The following is a 20,443-nucleotide window of genomic DNA, read 5'->3' as shown; positions in this document are numbered from 1 at the left end:
TTGCATGTGTAATTAGACCTCTACTTGTCAATGCATGCTAGGATTTTAAAAATCTTCAATAGTCAATACTCAAAATTGTAGAATTAAATTGACAGTTGAGCAGTATGAGTGGACTTTAAAGTATCATAAGAAAATGGAAAATGTTATTGAGGTACAAAGCTTAGAGACATGACAGCTGAAATGAAAGATTGTATGGGAAACTTTAGTGTTTGAGTACTGAAGAGCACAATGACAGGAAATATACAAACATGCAGTCTCTGATAAATCATTATCAAAATGCACTTTTGGAACATTTGAGCCCATTAAACAATTTTTTTTAACACAGAATTATGTGTGTATTTTATGAAAACGTGCAACAGTGCTTTATGATTAAAGCTCTCTTTGGTTGCATGGTACAGAATCTGACTCAAGTTTCATTTGAAAAAGAACAGTTATTTTAAAGATACAACAGGAAATACCTTGAACATCAACAGACAGGTACTGGAGGGCTGCTGGGTCTCAGAGGATTTAGAGTGGAATGGTTGGGACCCAAGTCTTATATCTCAGGTCTGAGGTCTCTATAATCACTGCTAATTACCTTGTATCAATTTTGCGCGTGGCTGCTTGCCCCAGTACTATGCCATGACCTCAGCTCAAGTTCCTGTACTGCTGACTTCTCTCTGTGTTCAGCTCCATCCAATTAGACATAACCTCCGTGCAAAGAATAGCCTAGCAATTTTTTTCCACTACGCAGGGTCAGTGCGCAGGATAGTTCGAGCTAAATTATGCAGGTGTGTGAGCAGGCAGATGGACTGTGTCTGATATAACTGCTGCTTATCCCAAAGCCTTCAACTTTGATAGCTTTACTGCACCGTATCTACCCAAACCCCTCTTAACAGTGGCACTGAATGCCTCATACAGTGTTTGGGGAGTGAGGTCGAGGTTAGGAGCTCTAAGAATTTGTGGAACGCTAAGGCGTAACCAATTTAGAGCACTGAAGAATTTCTGTTGGGGTTATAGTAACTTCTTTTAATGAATTATGAACTGTCTTTTAGAGAAGGGTTAGTGCAGACATTAAAAACTCTGCCCAAGGGGCTTCCCTGGTGGCGCAGTGGTTGAGAATCTGCCTGCCAATGCAGGGGACACGGGTTCGAGCCCTGGTCTGGGAAGATACCGCATGCCGCGGAGCGGCTGGGCCTGTGCACCACAACTACTGAGCCTGCGCGTCTGGAGCCTGTGCTCCACAGCAAGAGGGGCCGCGACAGTGAGAGGCCCGCGCACCGTGATGAGGAGTGGCCCCCGCTCGCCACAACTAGAGAAAGCCCTCGCACAGAAACGAAGACCCAACACAACCAAAAATAAATAAATAAATTACCAAAAAAAAAAACCTCTTCCAGTAATCGTCATACTTGCCTGGTGTCTGCTGTGTAGAATAGTACTTTCCTATATCTGTGTCTTCTCAACAGCCCATGAGGTAGGGAGGGCAGGAGGAATCCTCAGAGTGCATTGTTGATTTGAGTTGGGGGATGGGGTGAGGAGGGATGAGAAAAAAGGAAGAGAAGGAGATTCTTGAAATTAATTGCCAACTATTCATAGAGCAATTATTGAAATAATTTCCGAGCCTCTCTGTTTAAGTGTTGGACTTATGTTTTTTTAAAGAAGTCTTTGGTTGAATCTAATCTCTTTGAGCCTCTGTTTTCTTCAGCTAGTAATTGTTGACTTAAAGGGAAAAAATATCACCCAGCCTCACAGGATTGTGGTATGAATTAAACAAGAGCTCAGAGTGCCTAGGATAGCAGTTGGAATGTAGTTGGTTCTTTTTTTTCATCCGTTCATTCATCTGTTTATCTGTAGTTTCTTTGGAAGATAATTACTGTTCTTCCTTTTTTTTCTTTTTTTTTTTAGTTAGATGTTTAGGAACAATTTTTCTTTCTTTTTTCTTTTTACTTAAATGACCTCATATCCTTTTTTTTTTGAATTTTATTTATTCATTTTTTATACAGCAGGTTCTTATTAGTTATCTGTTTTATATGTATTAGTGTATACATGTCAATCCCAATCTCCCAATTCATCCCATCACCACCTCCCCCGCCCATTTCCCCCCTGGTGTCCATACATTTGTTCTCTACCTGTGCCTCTATTTCTGCCTTGCAAACTGGAGGAACAATTTTTCTGTCTTGCTACCCAATCCCACATGTGATACCTTTGAGTCCCCAGAATCTTAAGAATGCTTTCTATGCCAGGTCAGCCCTAGGCCTAGCTGATGATGACATCAGTACCACTAACAGTGACATCAAACTATAGCCACCATGGTCATTTGATTGACTTTTTAAACATGACTCAAAAGAGCTTGTATGTGTGTTTCTCTCACAGGTGGATTTGCTATCGTGTTTCTGGTGAGGACAAGCAATGGGATGAAATGTGCCTTGAAACGCATGTTTGTCAACAATGAGCATGATCTCCAGGTGTGCAAGAGAGAAATACAGATAATGGTAAGGTTGCCCCTCAGACTTGGGACTGCTTGTTTAAAAGGGGGAGAGGGACTGTGCCCTCTCATAAGAAAGCCAATGGGGGCTTTTTCCCTTCCCTGAGATGGCAGAGAGGCCTTGCACAAAATGGGAGGGAACAGCCATGGGGTGTAGGGCGCTGCTCCTGCCTTGGTCACTCTTAGTTAGAGAGTTGAAGAGAAAGGAGCATAGTGAGAGAACCGACCAATTTTCAGGTCAGAGAAATAGTTTGAGGCATTGGGGAAAATTTACTTAACAACTTGGTTCCCAGAATTAACTATGGAGATCCTGGCTTCCCAACGAACCTCCTCTTTCCATCTTATCATCTATCAGCTACCAGTCCTAGTTTTCAACCCTCTCAAGCCCTTCAGCATTCCGTGAACATATTCTTCCACACCTTTATATTTCATACACGTAGTTCTTTTCCCCAGAATGCTTTTCCCTTTTTTTTTTTTTTTTTTGCCTAGAAACTGCTTACTCATACATACTCTATGATCCCATTTATAAAAGTCTAAGAACAAGCAAAAGTGATCTGTGGTAATAGAGATCAGAAAGTGGGCATCTGGGTGTGGAAAATTCACTAGAAAGGGGTATGTGGGGACTTCCTAGGCCATGGAAATTGTTCTGTATCTTGTTTTGGGTAGTGGTTATGGCTACACCATTGTCTGAACTCAGTTGGACACCTTAAGATCTGTGCATTTTATTATATATTAATTATATCTCACATCTTAAAAACTTAATAAGTTTTCCAGATCTAGGTTCATATTGTGTTTAAAGAAAGAGACCCTATCTGTTAGATATATGATGAAATATTTGTGGATGAAATAATATAATTTCTTGAAATTAAACGAGTGGATTTAGAAGAGAAACAAGATTGGTGATGAGTTGATTACTGTACAAGCAGGGTGACGGGTATATGGGAGTTGGTTGGAGTTGTCTCTTTCACTTCTGTTAGACATTATACATTTAAGAAATTTCGATAGTCTTTTTGTTTCCCCAGTACTTTTATTTATGCCAATTATATTGCTTACCTTGCTATTTTATAAGTAATGCTGCCTTTAGAAAGTGAGTTATTTAAAATCAGAAACTTTGTATTCCAGTACACTGCCTGACATAGAGTAAATACTTAAACTTTGGATGAAATGAATGTATGAATAATGGTCATAGCAGATGCAGATGTTCACCTAGAGGTGATGACTCCTTTGTGCCCTACATTTTAATACTCTTGTTTTTTTTTAATTTTATTTTATTTATTTATACAGTAGGTTCTTATTAGTTATCTATTTTATACATATTAGCATATATATATGTCAATCCCAATCTCCCAATTCATCCCCCTCCCCGCCCCCGCTTTCCCAGTGCTCTTGCTAAGAGCAGGGAGAGGCCAAAAAAATGGTGAGGGTGGCGTTGTAGGGATTCCACCAGGCTTTGCTTGCCCTGGTGGGGTTGCCCTTTCAGTGGCTACTTAGAGTAACAAGTTGTACAACTCAGGATTTTAGAGAGCCTGGTACTATGTAGATTCCAGAAGGCTGCAACTATTTGGGAAGGAACTGTTGGTAGAAATAAGTGTTGCTGTCATCATTGCAAAACAGACAAAAAAACCCCAAGGCTTATATGCATACAGTCAGGGCCACATGGAACTGTCTGCAAGGCACCAGCGTCCTCCCTCTCCCCTGCCACTCCGCTCCAAACAGCTGTGCTCACTGTATTTCCCTTCCTCCACCCAGTGTTTTCGGGATGCTATTCCTCCTCCTCCTCCCACCTTGCCTCTTCCTTGCTCAGCTCTCACACTCCATTTGCTGTCTTTGCTTCCGCTCTTTCCTCTGCCTGGAATGCCTTTCTCATTCATTTTCTGGTGTTAGAAGAGTAATCCCACTCTTTAACTTTCTCCCACTCATTCAGAAACGTGTTTGGAGGGCTTTCTTTGTGCTGGGCAGGTGCTGGAGTAAAGGAACTAAGAAGACGCGGGCCCCTTTGGAGCTCACAAATTAATGGACCTGATTAGGAATTAAATTACATGATTCAAGTTCTGGCCCAGCCATGTATTAGCTGCGAGAGTTTTGTTTTTTAGTTCGTTTTTTCAAAACTTATATACCCAAATAGTTGAACTAAGCTTATTCCAAAAAACATCAAGCAATTCCCTGAGAGGGCCTCCTATGCCATTGCAAGGTCCCAGAGGCCACCACTTTTAGTGGATTCATTTGATATATTTCTAAATAGCAGGCTGATATTGCTAATTCTTTTTTCCCCCTCCATTTTAGGCGTTACATACTATGGAAAGTAAAAAGTTAACTCTCTTTCATCCCCTGCATGCCCTTCACTCTAAATACTTGCATTATTCTCATCTCCCATTCTGCCACAATAGCAGTCAGTTTGGCAATATGTTAGTTATATTAGTATTAGTTTTTACATTATTATGTAAGAAAACGTTATTTTTGCTAAATCTTCTAAGTGGACTCTGATTACTATTCCTTTCTTACATAATTCTCTTTTTACTGGAATTAATAATCGTCTTGTTTTCTAGGTTTTTTAAATCTTAGTTTTCTGTGTACTTCTGTGCAACTTAATTTCAAACTCTCCCCAAGTTGTTTAAATCATTTAAAAAATACTTTTGAACAGAGTTAGTATTCTGTCTGTTTTATCGTCTTGAAGAAATCTCTCTCAGTCTTCAGACTTGATGGACTATAGGTTGGTTGCTCTCTAGGGCTCATTTACGTCTTATCGTGGGATTTTCTAGCTATTCTCTTTGCTTCTCTTTCTCGTTAGATTTGTTGACTCCTCTTTTAGCTCTTCTTTCTCCTTTTTGTGAAACTTATCCTCCAGGAGCTTCCTGATGTGCGGTAGGTAAATTTTTGAGAACTTGCAGGTCTGGAAATGTCTTCATTTTACACTCACACATGTGATAGTTTGCATATAAAATTCTGGATTGGAAATCATTTCATTAGATACGTGAAAACATTGCTGTACTGTATTTTAGCTTTCATTGCTGAGCTTTGGGAAGTCTGAAGTCATTCTAATACCTGGTCCTTTGGCTGCGACCCATTTTTTCTCCCCAGAAATTTATAAATTCTTCTTTGTTTACAGTGTTATGAAATTTGTTGATGATATACCTTGGTATGTGCATTTTTTATTTATTTTAGTTGTTTGGTGGTCTCATTTAATCTAGAAACTCATATCCTTATGTGGGGGGAATTTTAGTTTGTCTCATTTGATGATTTCCTTTTCTGTCTTCCTTCACTATCAGTATTTGGATGTTAGTTATCCTGAACTTATATTCTAATTTTTTGTTTTCTTCCTTTTTTTTTTCATGTCTTTGTCTTTTCCCTCTACATTCCAGCAGATTTTCTCAGCTTTATATTCAACCATCCTGTTGAATTTTTATATATCAGGTTAATTTCTAAGACCTTCTTGTTGGTTTTGTTTTGTTTTGTTTTGTTTTGGATTTTGAGGAAATCCAGTTTATTCGTTTTTCCTTTTGTGAATTGTGTTTTTGGTGTCGTTTCTAAGAACTCTTTGCCTACCTCTCCATTCCAAAGATTTTCTCTTATTTTTTTTTTCTATAAGTTTTACATTTTGCATTTAAGTCTGTGACCCATTTTGAGTTAACTTTATATAAGACATGAGACTTAGGTTGAAGAACATTTTGTTTCTTGTGGGTGTCCATTTGTTGAAAAGGCTATCTTTCCTCCATTGAATATTTTTGTCAAAAATCAGTTGGGCCTATTTGTGACGGTTGATCTCCAGACCTTTCTCTATTCTCTGTTCTGTCCCATCAATCTATGTGTCTGTCCCTCTACCAACACCACACAGCCTTGATTACTGTAGCTTTATAATGTCTTGAAATCAGACTGATTCCTCCTACTTCTTTTTTTCCCAAAATTATTTTTTTAACTATTCTAGTTCTTTTGTCTTTTCATATAAATTTTAGAATAATCTTATCTATATCTATAGAATGTCTTGCTATAATTTTGGTAGGAATTTCATTAAACTGTTATATCAGTTTGGGGAGAAATGGCCTCTTTTCTCTATTTAGTCTTCCAGTAAATGAACATGGCACCTCTCTCCATTTATTTACATCTTTGATTTCTTTCGTCAGCACTGTGTAGTTTTCAGCATATGGGCCTTGTACATGTTCTTAGATTTATACGTAAGTTTTTGTTTTTGTTTTGAGTGACTATAAATGGTATTGGGTAATTAATTTTGGTGCCCATATTTTTATTGCTGGGATGTAGAAAATCAATTGATTTTCCTGTGTTTCTTTTGTATCTTATAACCTTGCTGACCTTGTTTACTAGTTCTGGGAATTTTTTTCTCGATTCTTTAGGATGTTCTATATAGACCACCATGTCATCTGCAAATAGAAGCAGTTTTATTTTTTCCTTTCTGATCTGTTTCCCTTTAACTTCCTTCTCTAACGTGATTGCACTTCTCCCTCACTTATTTATTTATTCAGTCATTTATTTATATCAGTATGGACTTATGCATATTAATTTTGTCCTTTTTTTTTTTTCCCTTTAACCTATTTGCTATCTTTGGTTCATACTGGGTAATTCCTATTGTTTTATCTTTCAGTTCACTGGTTCTTTCCTTTGTCCCTTCCATTCTGCTGATGAGCCCATCCATTGTACTTTTTACTTCCGTTATTGTATTTTCAGTTCAAAAATTTCCATTTGGTTCTTCTTTAGGTTTTCTGGGTTTTTGATGACACTTCCTGTTTCTTTGCTGAGGCTTTCTATTTGTTAATTTATTTCAAGCATCGCCATAATTGCTGGTTTAAGCATTTTTGTCACAACTGCTTTAAAATCATAGCTGGATGATTCTGTCTTTTCGGTCATCTTCATTTTGGCATCTATCGATTGCTGGGTTTTTTTTCCGTGTAGTTTGAGTTCTTCCTAGTTCTTGGTCTGACGAACTATATAAACACTTTCATATCGTGTTATAGATTCTGGATCTTATGTAAACCTTCTGTTTTAACTGGTTTCTGCTCTGGCAGGGGATTGATGGGTTTGGGGAGTGCCCTCTTGTTACTACTAGGTGGGGATAGAAGTTCAGGTTTCCGTGGGGCCTCTGTTTTTACCCCAGAAGGTGAAAGTTCACTTTCTCATTATTACTGGATTGGGGTGAAAATTCCAGTTTCCCGTTAGGCTTCCACTGATCCTTCCCTGGCTGGGAAGTAGGAGTGCCTTGCTACTGCTCCCCACATGGCTTCAGTTGACACCATGGTGGTGGGAGTTGGCCTTGTTACCACTTGGTGGTTGTGGAAGTCTTGACTCTCCACTTGACCTCCTCTCACGGCACCTCAGAGATGAAGGTCTTGACTCCCTACTCAGCCCTCTCTGACATTCCCCACCCTGAAGGGTAGGTTGGAGTGATTTGTTGCAGACTCATGAGAATGGAAGTCTAGGCTCTCCACTTGGCCTTTGCTGCCATGACTGGAGCGGAGCTGCAGGTTTTTTCTGTGGTTTTTGGCTGGAATAGAGCGGTTAGTTTCTGTGGGTTCTGTCTTACTTGCTTGCCCCTTTTCTGGGTCTGACTGGAGAGAGCAGGCTTTCATTGGGCTTTTTTGTGTTTTTGTCTGCACCCATTGGTGTTTTCAGTTTGCTGGCTTCTTCAGTTTTCGGTCTGGGAAACATGAGGCAAAAAGAAAACCCAGACAGCCCACTACCATGTTGTTCCTTGGATCCCAAAGTTCCTAGGCAGTCTGCCTTCTTCTCCTCACCTTTCAGATACTCATTATTATGTCTGTTTTATATATAACGTACAAAGTATTCAGGTGTACTTAGCAGGAGGAATAGGGAAAAGTACATCTACTTCATCTTCCCAGAAGCAGAAGCTTTCTGTTTATGCCTTTTAAAAAATAAACACTTTACATCATTTAGTAAGGCTTTTGAAGGAAGCAGAGATAGATGCATGTATTCAACTTACTTTTTAAAAACAATTTGCTACTATTTTTAATCAGAAGTCCCTGTGCAATGTTTTTAACCCGTGCTAGGCTCAGACTTCTGTCAAATAGAGGCCATAACCCCAGCTCTACCTCTCAGAGTTTGTAAGAGTTATGTGTGTATAATACATATTATTTGAATTTGCTTGAAAAAACATTGGCAGGATGAGAGAGAGAAAGAGGAAAGGCAGAAGGGAAGAAGGGGAAGAAAGAGGGAGGGTTCCCTATAGGGGATGAGGACTGGAGTTGAAAATACTTGTCTACTGTGTTTTGCTTTTTGAATGTTAATATGTTACTTATTTTTTTAATTAAATTTTAAGCTGTTTTATAGTCACTTAGATGAGTGAGCAGGGATCCAAAGAGACTTCTGGTTGAGTAAGAACAAGCCATGTCCTATCAACATCATGTCCTCTCTTGGGCAGGTTTTTGGATAGGGAGCTCAGGGGAGTGCCATAGATCCAGTGACTGTGGACTGTAGATCCAGTGACTGTGGACTGTATCATTTGGGTAAGGTCACTCACCAGAGATCTGTGAGCAAGATAGAGCGTCTAGGCTGGATGCTAGGTGTAATTGCTACTGTTTATAATGGTTTCTGATCAATGATTTGCTATTAATTTGGAGGGAACTTCCTAAGAAAAAAACACTGCAGCTTACTGTTAACTTTCTTTTATTTTACATTTAATAAACAACTTGGTTAAAGAAATAGAAGACACATTTATCTCTTATGTGCCTAATATAAAGTTGGAAGATATAACAACTGCATTGGATCATAGAATCAGGATCCAAAATGATCCTTAAAATTAGAGCAATGGACTGATTCTAATGAGATGAAATAGCAAGGTAAGGTCATATGCTTGGATTTTTATTTTCTTCTAATCAACTTTACAGGCACAGTTCTGGGAAGGTAGAGATTAGAAGCAGCACAAGTAGAAAAAGACTTAAGCATTTTAGTGGTCAGTTAACTTGATATGAGTGTGTAGTATGATGTGGCTGCCAAAAGAAAAAAGAATGTAATTTTTAGCTGAATTAATAGAAGGTGATATTGCTGGTCTACTCTGCAGGAGTCAGACCAGGCCTGGAGTATTTCATTAATTCCCTGGGGCCATTCTTACAAAAAGGACATCGGCAAAGCAAAGCGTTTAAACGTGGGAGCAGCCAAAATGGTGGTGTGACTAAAAACCATGTCAAAGAAAGTGGGTCTGTTTAACCCAGAGAAGAAAAAACGTAGAGTCTAAATAATAATATTTCAGTTGTTTGGAAAGTGAAAAAATAGACTAGGCTTATTTTTTTCTGAAGAGGGCAGTCTAGAATCAGGAGGTGGAAGTTTTTAGCTGGATGTAAAGGAGATCAACAGGAAAGGCTGTCTGCAGATGGGCTGAGGGCCCAAGGAAATGACATTAATCTAAGCAAACTTCTTGTCAAAAGGCCATAGCAGGGACTCATGCATGGGCTGCCTGGCTGCTCTAGATCAGTGCTACTCAAAGGATCTTGTTTTCTTTTCCTTTTTCCCCCTTGTGTGTTTGTTTATGTTATTTTCCCCCCAGCTTGTCATACTACTTTTCTTCATAAATTGAGATGATTCATCCTTTTAAATATAAATATAATTTAAACATAATTCAGTGACTTTTTTATTCACAAGGTCGTTCACCCATCATCGTTTATCAAATTCCAGAATATTTCTTTCATCACCCCAAAATGAAACCTCACACGCATTAGCAGTCACTCCCCCTTCTCCCTTGCCCCAGTCCCTGGCAACCATTAATCTGCTTTCTGTTGCCTATTCTGGACATTTCTTATAAATGGGCTCATACAGTAAGCTCTTGTGTCTGACATCTTTCACTTAGCATAATATTTTCAAGGTTTATCCATGTTGTAGCATGTATGAGTACTTATTCCTTTTCATGGCTGCATAATGTTCCACTGTCTGGATATACCGCATTTTGTTTATCCTGATGGACATTTGGGGTTTTTTTTTTCACTCTTTGGCTATTATGAATAATGCTGTTATGGACGTCTGTGTACAAGCTTTTGTGAACATAATGTTTCATTTCTCTTGGTTATATACTTAGGGGTGAAATTGCAAGGTAAGATGGTAACTCTACTTTTTGAGAAAATGCCAATGTATTTTCTGTAGAAGCTGCACTATTTACATTCCTACCAGCAGTGTATGAAGGTTCCAATCTCTGTATACTTGCTGACGTTTTTTATTGTTTCTTTTTTTGATTATAGCCATTCCAGTGGTTATGAAGTGATAATCTCATTATGGTTTTGATTTGCATTTTCCTGGTGATTAATGGTGTTGAGCATCTTTCCATGTGCTTATCATATGCTCTTTGGAAAAATGTCTATTCTGATCCTTTGCCAATTTTTATATTGGGTTGTCTTTTTATTGTTGAGTTTTAAGAGTTCTTTATATAGACTGGACACTGGATTCTGTTTTTTTGGCCATGCCACGTGGCTTGTGGGATTTTGGTTCCCCGGCCAGGGATCGAACCCGTGCCCCCTGCAGTGGAAGCACGGAATCCTAACCACTGGACCTCCAGGGAATTCCCATGGATACTGGATTCTTATCAGATGTATGATTTGCAGATCATTCTTTGCATTTTCTTTTCACTTTCTTGATAGTGTCCTTTGAAGCACAAAAGTTTTTAATTTTGATGAAGCGAAGTTTATCTATTTTTTCTTTGACTGCTTGTGCTTTAGGTGTCATATCTAAGAACCATTGCCTAATCCAACATCATGAAGATTTGCATATGTATTTTCTTTGAGGAGTTTTTAGATTTGTGGTCCATTTTTGTTACTGAACTCAAGTTCAACTGCTCACTGCTCAAAAGCCAATAATCAAGAGGCAAGTGTCAATAGAAAGGGAAGGTGCTTTAATCAGAAAAAGCCAGCAATCTGGGGAGAACGTGGACTCATGTCCCGAGACCAACTCCAAAGATTCTGCTCAGCCATGACAGTTTTTTTTTTTTTTTTGGCTGCGTTGGGTCTTCGTTGCTAAGCGCGGACTTTCTCTTGTTGCAGTGAGCAGAGGCTACTCTTCATTGCGGTGCGTGGGCTTCTCATTGCGGTGGCTTCTCTTGTTGCAGAGCATGGGCTCTAGGCACGTGGGCTTCAGTAGTTGCAGCACGCAGGCTCAGTAGTTGTGGCTCGCGGGCTCTAGAGCACAGGCTCAGAAGTTGTGGCACGCAGGCTTAGTTGCTCCGCAGCATGTGGGATCTTCCCGGACCAGGGCTCGAACCCGTGTCCCCTGCATTGGCAGGCGGATTCTTAACCACTGTGCCACCAGGGAAGTCCCCATGAGGGTTTTTAAAGAGAAAATGGTGAGAGGAAGAATCTTAGTGAATCATCAAGGCAGGAGGTTGGGTTCTGCATCATTCTCCATTGCATGCAGGCTGGCTGACTCTCTCTTCAGATGTTATCTTGCCCGTATGATCTGCCTGCAGGATTGCTAAGGGGACTGTTGGGGGTAAAGAGCTGGTCATTCTTTACTTAATTCTTCATTCTTACTTCTTTTTATCTAGGAAAAGAATCAACAGGTTAATTAGGTTCTTTCAAGGTTGGAGGGGAACAGAAATGGGCAAACAGGAAAGGGGCAAAAGAGCTGCTTTCAAATCCCCACTGTCTAACATCATTCCATTTCTATGGGATTGGGGGTGAAGGTCTATCTTCTGTAACTTCTTCATGCTGACATAGGGTGCCGTATTCTCAGAGTGGAAGATGTCAATATGGGTCTGTAGCATCTCTTTGCTGACAATTTTAGTTGGCCGCTTACATATTACAGGCAGAACAAGCTACAGTTATTTTGATGCCCACAGAGATATAGATTATTATGAGCAGTAATGTTAATCCCATTCTCTTTGAGCCCAGTTCTCGGAGGTGTGCTAGCCACAGATTCAGTACTGCTCAAGATGGCACAGCTTATGTCATGGCTACAGTCTGGTTATCATGCAGTTAGCTTTGTTCCTCTGGTGGCAGTTGTAGTATCTGTAAACAACTCAGGAATGTGCATCAGACACTGACTCCGTGACTCTGTTGTCCTAATCATTAACTGCTCAGTTTTGTACTTGGTGGGCCCTACAGGGTTCTGCTCGGTTCCATTTTGAGTTAATTTCGGTATGTGTTGTGAGGTAGGAATCCAACTTCATTCTTTTGCATATAGATATCCAGTTGTCCCAGCACCATTTTTTGAAAAGACTCTTCTCTTCCTCATTGAATTGTCTTGGCACCCTTGTCAAAAATCAATTGGCTATAAATGTATAGGTGCTACACTAAAGATCTTGTGCCAGAACGTAAGTCAATGAACTACTTCCCTCATAGGTAAAGTCTCACTAGGAAAAGGAGAAAGTCATCTTAGTGAACTGATTGATTTATATCCTGGAGTAAGCTCCTTATCTCCTTGTGGACTGGCTTCTACCTAGAAAATGTTTGTGGAACACATTTTGAGTAGCACTCCTCTAGATCTTTGGTACTTTAAGTGCCACTGCCCAGGAGCACCCCAGGCTCTATCCCAGAGCTACTAGATTAGAATCTGTTTTTAAACAGAATCCCCAGGTGATTCAATGCTTATTAAAGTTTGAGCAACATGCCTCTAGAATCAGACTCTAAATGACTTTAAAGATCTATTCAGTAAGTAGAGGATTAATTAATGAGTAAGACTTGGAAAAGGGAGAATAAATGTGATTGTAGGCAGGATTATATCTGGGGCTTACGTAACAGAAACCCATAAGGGCCCCAGATACGTTGCCTTCGGTAGAAATCCAGGGCCAGTCCAGATCTCAAAGCGTTTCTCTTCACTGCTGCACTGGACTTGATATCGTTTTTGTTTGCTTGTGAATTATAAAGAGTTACAAAGGAAATGTAGACCTATAAAGGAGAGTTACAAAGGAAATTTAGAGTTACAAAGGAAATTTTCCTAAAATTTAGGAAATTTTAGAGAAGGCGGGTGGGGCATAGTAAGGCCGAAGACTTTTACAAAGCAACTTTGGGAGAGAGAAACTAATTCCAGGCCTTAGAACTGCTTTCCTTCATCCTTAAATTAATAAGAAGCTGAACTTGGGTTAAAAGTGTCTGTGGAATCATAGTGTGATTCTAGAAGTTGGCAGCAATAGTGCCGAGTCATAAACTCAGAAACCATCGACTATTCGGAGGGTCAAAACAGGTAAATAGACCTCTTTGGAAGCTTACTGGATGCAAATGCAGGCACTGTCGGCATCAGGAATTTGCAGGGATTTGTCACGCGGACGTTCCAAGGAAGGGTGACCTGAGCAAAAGATACATAAGGAAATCAGTTACATACTATACTCATTTTACTGTTTCAAGGTGAGTGACATTACTGATGTGCTACTTAGAACGCTATCTTCTTTGTTTTCTTGAACATAAATATAAAGGCTTTTATAGATGTACTTAGGAACTGAGTCCTCTGCTTTCTTAAAAGGCTTTAAGATTCTTAGGTAGGAATTTCCTGCTGCAGGAATTTTGAAGCTCGGGGTAGAATACTGTTCTGCGCTACAAGCACCATTAATTAGGACCACAGATAAACTTGAAATGTGTGGTCATCTATAGGATCTGGGTAGAAGGCCTCATTTTCAAATGGTACTTTTTGTATGTGTTTGTGAAAAAAGTTTTTCATCACTTCAAGCATTTAACTCTGAAAGTTAATAAGCTAACTACAAACACTTTAAATATCTCTTCAGTAAAGCAGGTCTTCTAATAACGTGTTTATCTGTGTGGTTTAATGTTAATTTTAAAATAAAGTTCAAAATGACAAGTCTTTAGACTTATCACTGCTTCCATGATTTAATGTAATATAAACTGATCTAATCCATAGTTTAACTGAATATTCCCCACTCCCCTGAAAATCAGAGTTTGACTTATACTTATCATGTAGACTTTTATCTCAATTCTCCAAATAATACTTGTAGCCGAGGGCATCAGAGCATCTTACTTACATCCTGCCTTTTCCTGAGTAAACCGATAGTAACTGAGTTGCCTCCATGCGGGTTCCATCCCAGACCTCTATGTCCATTCATTCTGTTCTGTAAGCCTGGGGCTGGTCTTTTAACTAAAGCCAGGGAAAGCTTGGACATCCTTTGGCATGTTGCTGCTGAGAAGTGCTGTCACACTGCCCATGAATGTGAGTCTATCTCAGCTTGTAGTAAGATTTTCGCTTGACCTTTTCTACATTTCACAGCCATTCAAACAGATCTTCTCTATCAGTTCTAAACCAGTGACATCCTAAAATCAGAGACGTCACTGTGTCATCAAGTTGTTAAAAGTAAAATGCCATCATCTCCCTCCAAAGAGGCAGTCTTTTCTGCTTGGACATATCTCAGGATCTCTGCAGAAGACACAATGAACAGGAATTTGGGCGTGGACTGATCAGCCAGCATCTTGGCAGAGTGTTCTAGGATGCCATCTGCAGATGTTAATTATCCAGTTTGGGTCCTCTAATAGCTCTTGACCTCCTCTTGGCTCTATCAGTTGCTTCTTATTTTCCTTCCAGATTCTTATTATTCCTCTTGGGTTGAGACAAACTCAGAGGCAACATTGCTGATTTCTTTTTCAAACAGCTAAATGTAGAAACATTAGTCTTTCATTCCTTCTTGTGGACATTTGGAGGACATGATCTGCTGCTGCGTTTTGGTTTCAAAGAAATTCTCTCCACTTCTTCCTACTTCTAGGACTGTGTAAATGGAAACAAATTCTAGAAGAGCTGATAAGACTGAAAAGCGGAAGGATAGTCCTCTAAAACATGAGCCCTGAAATCACTTTCTGTTTAGAGAAACTTGAATTCTAGAGGCTGCTTTTCTGCCTCATCATCTCCCTTGTCTATTATCCAAAACAGTCGCTCTAAGCCTTTTATTTCTCTCATCAAGCTTCTTTCTCATTCCCTAACAGTTTGAAGATGATCTTGTACTCTACCAAAAACAGAACAGTAGATCTGAACTTCCTCAGATTCCCTTTTTTTTTCCCCAGCCTTAAACCAATATGCATGCCCATCCTTATTTCCTTCCTGCTTGCCAGGAAAGAAATGTCTCTGAAAGATCAGTCCCTTTAACAGTGCTCCTAATCCCTTCCCTTTTCTACCTGCAGGACTTTGTTCGCTCGGTTATCCTCATCCTCTCCTGTATCTTAAAGCACCTTTTTGTCCTGGCTCCTTTCACTCTCCAGTGCTCAATCCTCTCCCATTCTAAAAATTCTTTCCTTCAGTTCAGTGCTGCTCCTCTTTTTAAGCTCAAAATGTCCTGAAAGAATCACCTGTAGCCACTGGCTCTACGTATTCTACTCCCATTCTTCTCAAGTCCAGCTCCGTTCTTACTTCACTTTATTCCTTTTACCAAACTGTTCTTGCCTAGATCTCCAGCGACTTCCCAGTCGCCAGTAGAAGCAATCATGTCTTTACCTTTGGTCTACCTTTCTGAGGCAATAGTCATTCTTAATCCTTCACTCAGAGGAAAGTTCTAAGGAATTTTAACTTGGATGCTCAGAGTTCAGGTGTGTTGGTTTGATACTGTGAGGCTTCCTCTTGTTTGGGTATGTACTTTCAGATTAAAAGAGACCGTATCACTTTGAACAGCTGAAGCTCCAGTTATTGTGGCGGTGGTTCAAGTTGCCACATTTGTATGCTGACTCTTACAGAACCAGGTTTCCCACCTCCTTCCTCCCATTTCTTTTATTAAACAAAGTAAAACAATTTATTAAAACTAGTTAAAAAATAAAACCTTGGGACTTCCCTGGTGACGCAGTGGTTGAGAATCTGCCTGCCAATGCAGGGGACAGGGGTTCAAGCCCTGGTCCGGGAAGATCCCACATGCCGCGGAGCAACTAAGCCCACGAGCCACAACTACTGAGCCCGCGTGCCACAACTACTGAGCCTGTGCTCTAGAGCCCGCGAACCAAAACAACTGAGCCCGCGTGCCACAACTACTGAGCCCATGTGCTCTAGGGCCCACGTGCTGCAACTACTGAGCCCGCGTGCTACAACTACCGAAGCCCGTGCACCTAGAGCCCGTGCTCCGCAACAAGAGAAGCCACCACAATGAGAAGCCCGTGCACCGCAGCAAAGAGTTGCCCCTGCTCGCTGCAATTAGAGAAAGCCCGCGCGCAGCAACAAAGCCAAACGCAGCCAAAAATAAATAAATAAATAAATTTATTAAAAAAATAAAATAAAACCTTACTTTGTGCATAAATCCCGTTACCCAACTTGCTCAGTTTTTGCTCACTAATGACCTTAGATTTTGAACATCATCGTTACAAAGATTTGCCTCTGTGGATGTTGAAATAACCAGACTGAGGGATGAGGCAACTTCCAGTGTCTAAATGGGTCCTGACACATGACAGGTGCTCAATATGTATTTGTTGAAAAATTAATTCCACAAGCAGCTCTGAGAGATGCAGTTCCAACCGGAGAGCTGGAAACATAACCCATCTTATATCCCAGTTGGTTGGCTTGAGAGGCTTAATTGTGAGCAAAATGCTTAGGTCTGGATGCCATTGTAGTCCCTTCAAAACTTGAAAAAGTGGTTATTCTTTTCATATATTTCCTAGAGGGAGAAAAACAGTATGAATAGTTTAAAAGTCAAGTTGAGTTCACTTGTGTTCCTACAACCAGGAAAAAAATCAGTTTCATTTTTCTGAATTAAAAATTCACATATTTAAATAGTTCATGCTGTCGCTCTCCTGTTACCCCTCTGCAGTGTTTCCGGAGATGGGAGTCTTTGCTTCTGGTTTATATGGAGCGTTGATGCCGTGAGCAAGTAGGCACCATGTGTGCGTTTGGTTCTAGAATTTAGTTCAGGAGAGCGTTATGGTTTAGAAGGGTTGCAGAATTGCTGCTGAAGAGCTGACCGTGAATCTCAGAGACCCGCGGACACCTGCTCTTGACCCTGCTCCTTAGGCTTGTCTCTTATCACTGTTAGTGTTGTCTCTGTGTATTTAAGTTATCTGGGCTAATGGAAAAGCCTGGCTCGTCCTATCTCTACTGGTGTCTGTAACTGATAATTTATTTCTCAACTCTTCTTTACAGAGGGACCTGTCGGGGCACAAGAACATCGTGGGTTACATTGACTCCAGTATCAACAATGTGAGTAGCGGTGACGTGTGGGAAGTGCTCATTCTGATGGACTTCTGCAGGGGTAAGTATATGTGCCATACCTGAAGCTCTCATTTCTCTAACACTTTGATTGTCAAGGGTGTGGGGTCATTTCATTTAAGGTGCACTGTACCCTAACGTATGTTGTTCTGGTTTTAAAGATTGGAAAACAAAGAGGCTAAAAGATACAGAGCCTTCTGTCACTTCTTGGTTACTCTTACAATGGCGAGTATCAGTGGCACAAATAATTCAGAGAGGTAGATAATACAAAACTCTACTTTTGTTAGGTTTGGGAAGGTTTGGTGCTTATATATGAATGCGAATGTATGAGAATGAGAATGAATGTGTTCTTTGTGATGCTTTAAAACAAATGATGAAGGCACATAATAAAGACCCAACTCCAGATAGACTAAGGGAACAATTCAGCCTCCCTCACTCATGTGTTCTCTTCTCTACCCACGCCACCATCCTTTCATTAGGGGGTAAAAGAATCCTTTTCGTCTAATGGAAATGACCCTGCTCTTCTTGCTGGAGATCTGTGATTGCCAGGAAGGCTACATTCAAATGATGCTGCCATTAACAGTAGAGTCAAGTAGTTGAAAGCTCGGAGTTTCAAGCAGTATTATCTTTGGAAACCCAGGCTGTAGCATGAATTTATTCCGAGTTGACTGCATTTCATACAGCTATTGTTTGGAGGTTTGGCTTTTTTGGTCTAAGCAGCTGTCACTTACATTCTTGGGTCCTTGTCTCACTGTTTGGTGCCCAGTTTTGTAATCACCCTTAGTTCCACTAACACGTTCCTTGCCTTTACAGATACTGTCCATAAATTAAATATGTTAGTAATGCTTAAAATGTGATGTTAACCAATAATTTCAGCCTTCGCTGTAACAGCTGTTAACCTGATTTTGTAAAATACTACCACATTTGAACTTGACAGTTTGTCTCCTCCTGCTCCTTCCTTTTGGGACATCTAAAAATGTTTAGAGACGAGGCAGTAGGAGAGTCCAGGGAGCTGGATAATTTTCTAAGCGAGGTCGTCAGTCTTTCGGTCCTAGAGATTAAATGTTGGTGTAGCATTTCTGCAGACCAGGCAGCAAGCAGTAAAGCCAGAGAGACCAAGCTGTTTCTAAAATACAGACTATCAAACTGCCTTCTTCCTCCTCCTGGGGTCTATTGTGCAATCTGATTCCTACTAAAAGATACAGCAGATTGAACCTGTGGCCTCGTCCAGTGCACAACAGGGACAGTATAACCAGGCAACTAGAGCCAGGACCATATTGTCAGTTCTGCTACTAATCTTGAAGACAGAATGAGGGCAGCTCACATCTGGGCTGCTTTATATAATGAAGAAACTGTTTCGACGCCGTAGAAAACAAGTCCCAGCCTGGGAATCAAGATACCGGGGTTTAGTCCTGGCTCAGCCAGTGATGGGCCGAGTCCAGGTTGCTCCTCTGTGGACAGCCTTTCATTCTCGTGGATAAGTGATGGGTCTGAAAGTTTATAACCTTTCCTCTGCTCTGCACCCCTCTCAGGAGGCCAGGTGGTCAACCTGATGAACCAGCGCCTGCAAACAGGTTTTACAGAGAATGAAGTACTCCAGATATTTTGTGACACCTGTGAAGCTGTTGCCCGCCTGCATCAGTGCAAAACTCCTATTATCCACCGTGACCTGAAGGTAACAGATCACCATTAAGTGCATTCTTATGGAGTATTTTCTGTCTGCCCCAGGAATGGGGTAGATGTTATGGGGATGTGAGAAAAGCGTAAGGCATGGTACGAGATTCTAAGCTTACGTTCTGCTTGGGGAGAGAAAGTACGAAGAAAAAAATAAATAGCAGAACAGTACAGTACAATACAGCTATCAATTTTATTAAGTAGCTTTCAGAAATTCTTTATAGGCTTCCCTGGTGGCACAGTGGTTAAGAATCCACCTGCCAATGAAGGGGACACGGGTTCGAGCCCTGGTCTGGGAAGATCCCACATGCCACGGAGCAACTAAGCCCGTGCGCCACAACTACTGAGCCTGTGTGCTGCAACTAATGAAGCCCATGCATCTAGAGCCCGTGCTCCACAACAAGAGAAGCCACCACAATGAGAAGCCTAAGCACCGCAACAAAGAGTAGCCCCTGCTTGCTGCAACTAGAGAAAGCCTGCGTGAAGCAACGAAGACCCAACGGCAGCCAAATAAATAAATAAATAAATAAATAAATAAATAAATAAATAAATAAATAAATAAATAAATAAAACAAATTTTAAAAAAAAAAGAAATTCTTTATAATCATCAAATGCCTGAACACATCTTTTTTGTTTTTCCTGATAAACTCCCAAATTCACTTTTCCAGGGTCAGAAAAAGTAATATGCTAATTTGAAATTTATAAAACAGTGGTGCTTGATCTTTAAAGTCTATTTCATACTTTGTAAAATCCATTAATTGGCGATTTTAAAAATTTGTCCTACTAATTACCATCCCCTTGCACTGGGCCTTTCGTCCTGCAGTCACTTGACAATGTTGGTTGAATGGAATTGGCACCCAGTTAGGATTCACTAGCATCTCTGGAGCGCTGACAGTGTGCCAGGTATTCTATTAGACACTTTATGTGCACTGTCTCTTGGGAGGGAGACATTCTTCTTTGCATTTTATGGTTGGGGAAACTCAGGAGCTGAGAGGTTATGTGATTTGACTAAGGTCATACAACTAGGAAGGAGCCGTACCAGAATTTGAATCCAGCTCTTCTGATTCTAAGTTACAGTTTCTTTTCATTATACTTACGTTTCGAGAAGCACGCTTCGTGGCTAATATTTGCATCACTGTCCCCTAGTGTGCTTGTTAAATGCAGGCTACTGGGTTCCCCGCTGAATCTTTTGGGCTATCATTTTTGTGATGGTGCCAGGGAAGCCCAGGAGTTTTTATCTTAGGCACC

General features: G+C 40.4%; 1 protein-coding gene across 7 annotated transcripts in view; it reads left to right on the top strand.

The window, feature by feature from the left end:
- Positions 1-20,443, top strand: part of AAK1 (AP2 associated kinase 1) — a 164,790-nt gene that overhangs the window by 67,989 nt on the left and 76,358 nt on the right. For all 7 annotated transcript variants that reach the window (XM_068565166.1, XM_068565162.1, XM_068565165.1 and 4 more), the window contains exons 3-5: positions 2,353-2,471; positions 17,456-17,564; positions 19,054-19,196. In XM_068565166.1, coding sequence (XP_068421267.1) covers positions 2,353-2,471; positions 17,456-17,564; positions 19,054-19,196 — 371 coding nt within the window. The remainder of the gene's footprint in view (positions 1-2,352; positions 2,472-17,455; positions 17,565-19,053; positions 19,197-20,443) is intronic.

Source organism: Eschrichtius robustus, chromosome 15, assembly GCF_028021215.1.
Source record: "Eschrichtius robustus isolate mEscRob2 chromosome 15, mEscRob2.pri, whole genome shotgun sequence".
Lineage (NCBI taxonomy): Eukaryota > Metazoa > Chordata > Mammalia > Artiodactyla > Eschrichtiidae > Eschrichtius > Eschrichtius robustus.
This window is presented reverse-complemented; position numbering and strand designations above follow the sequence as displayed.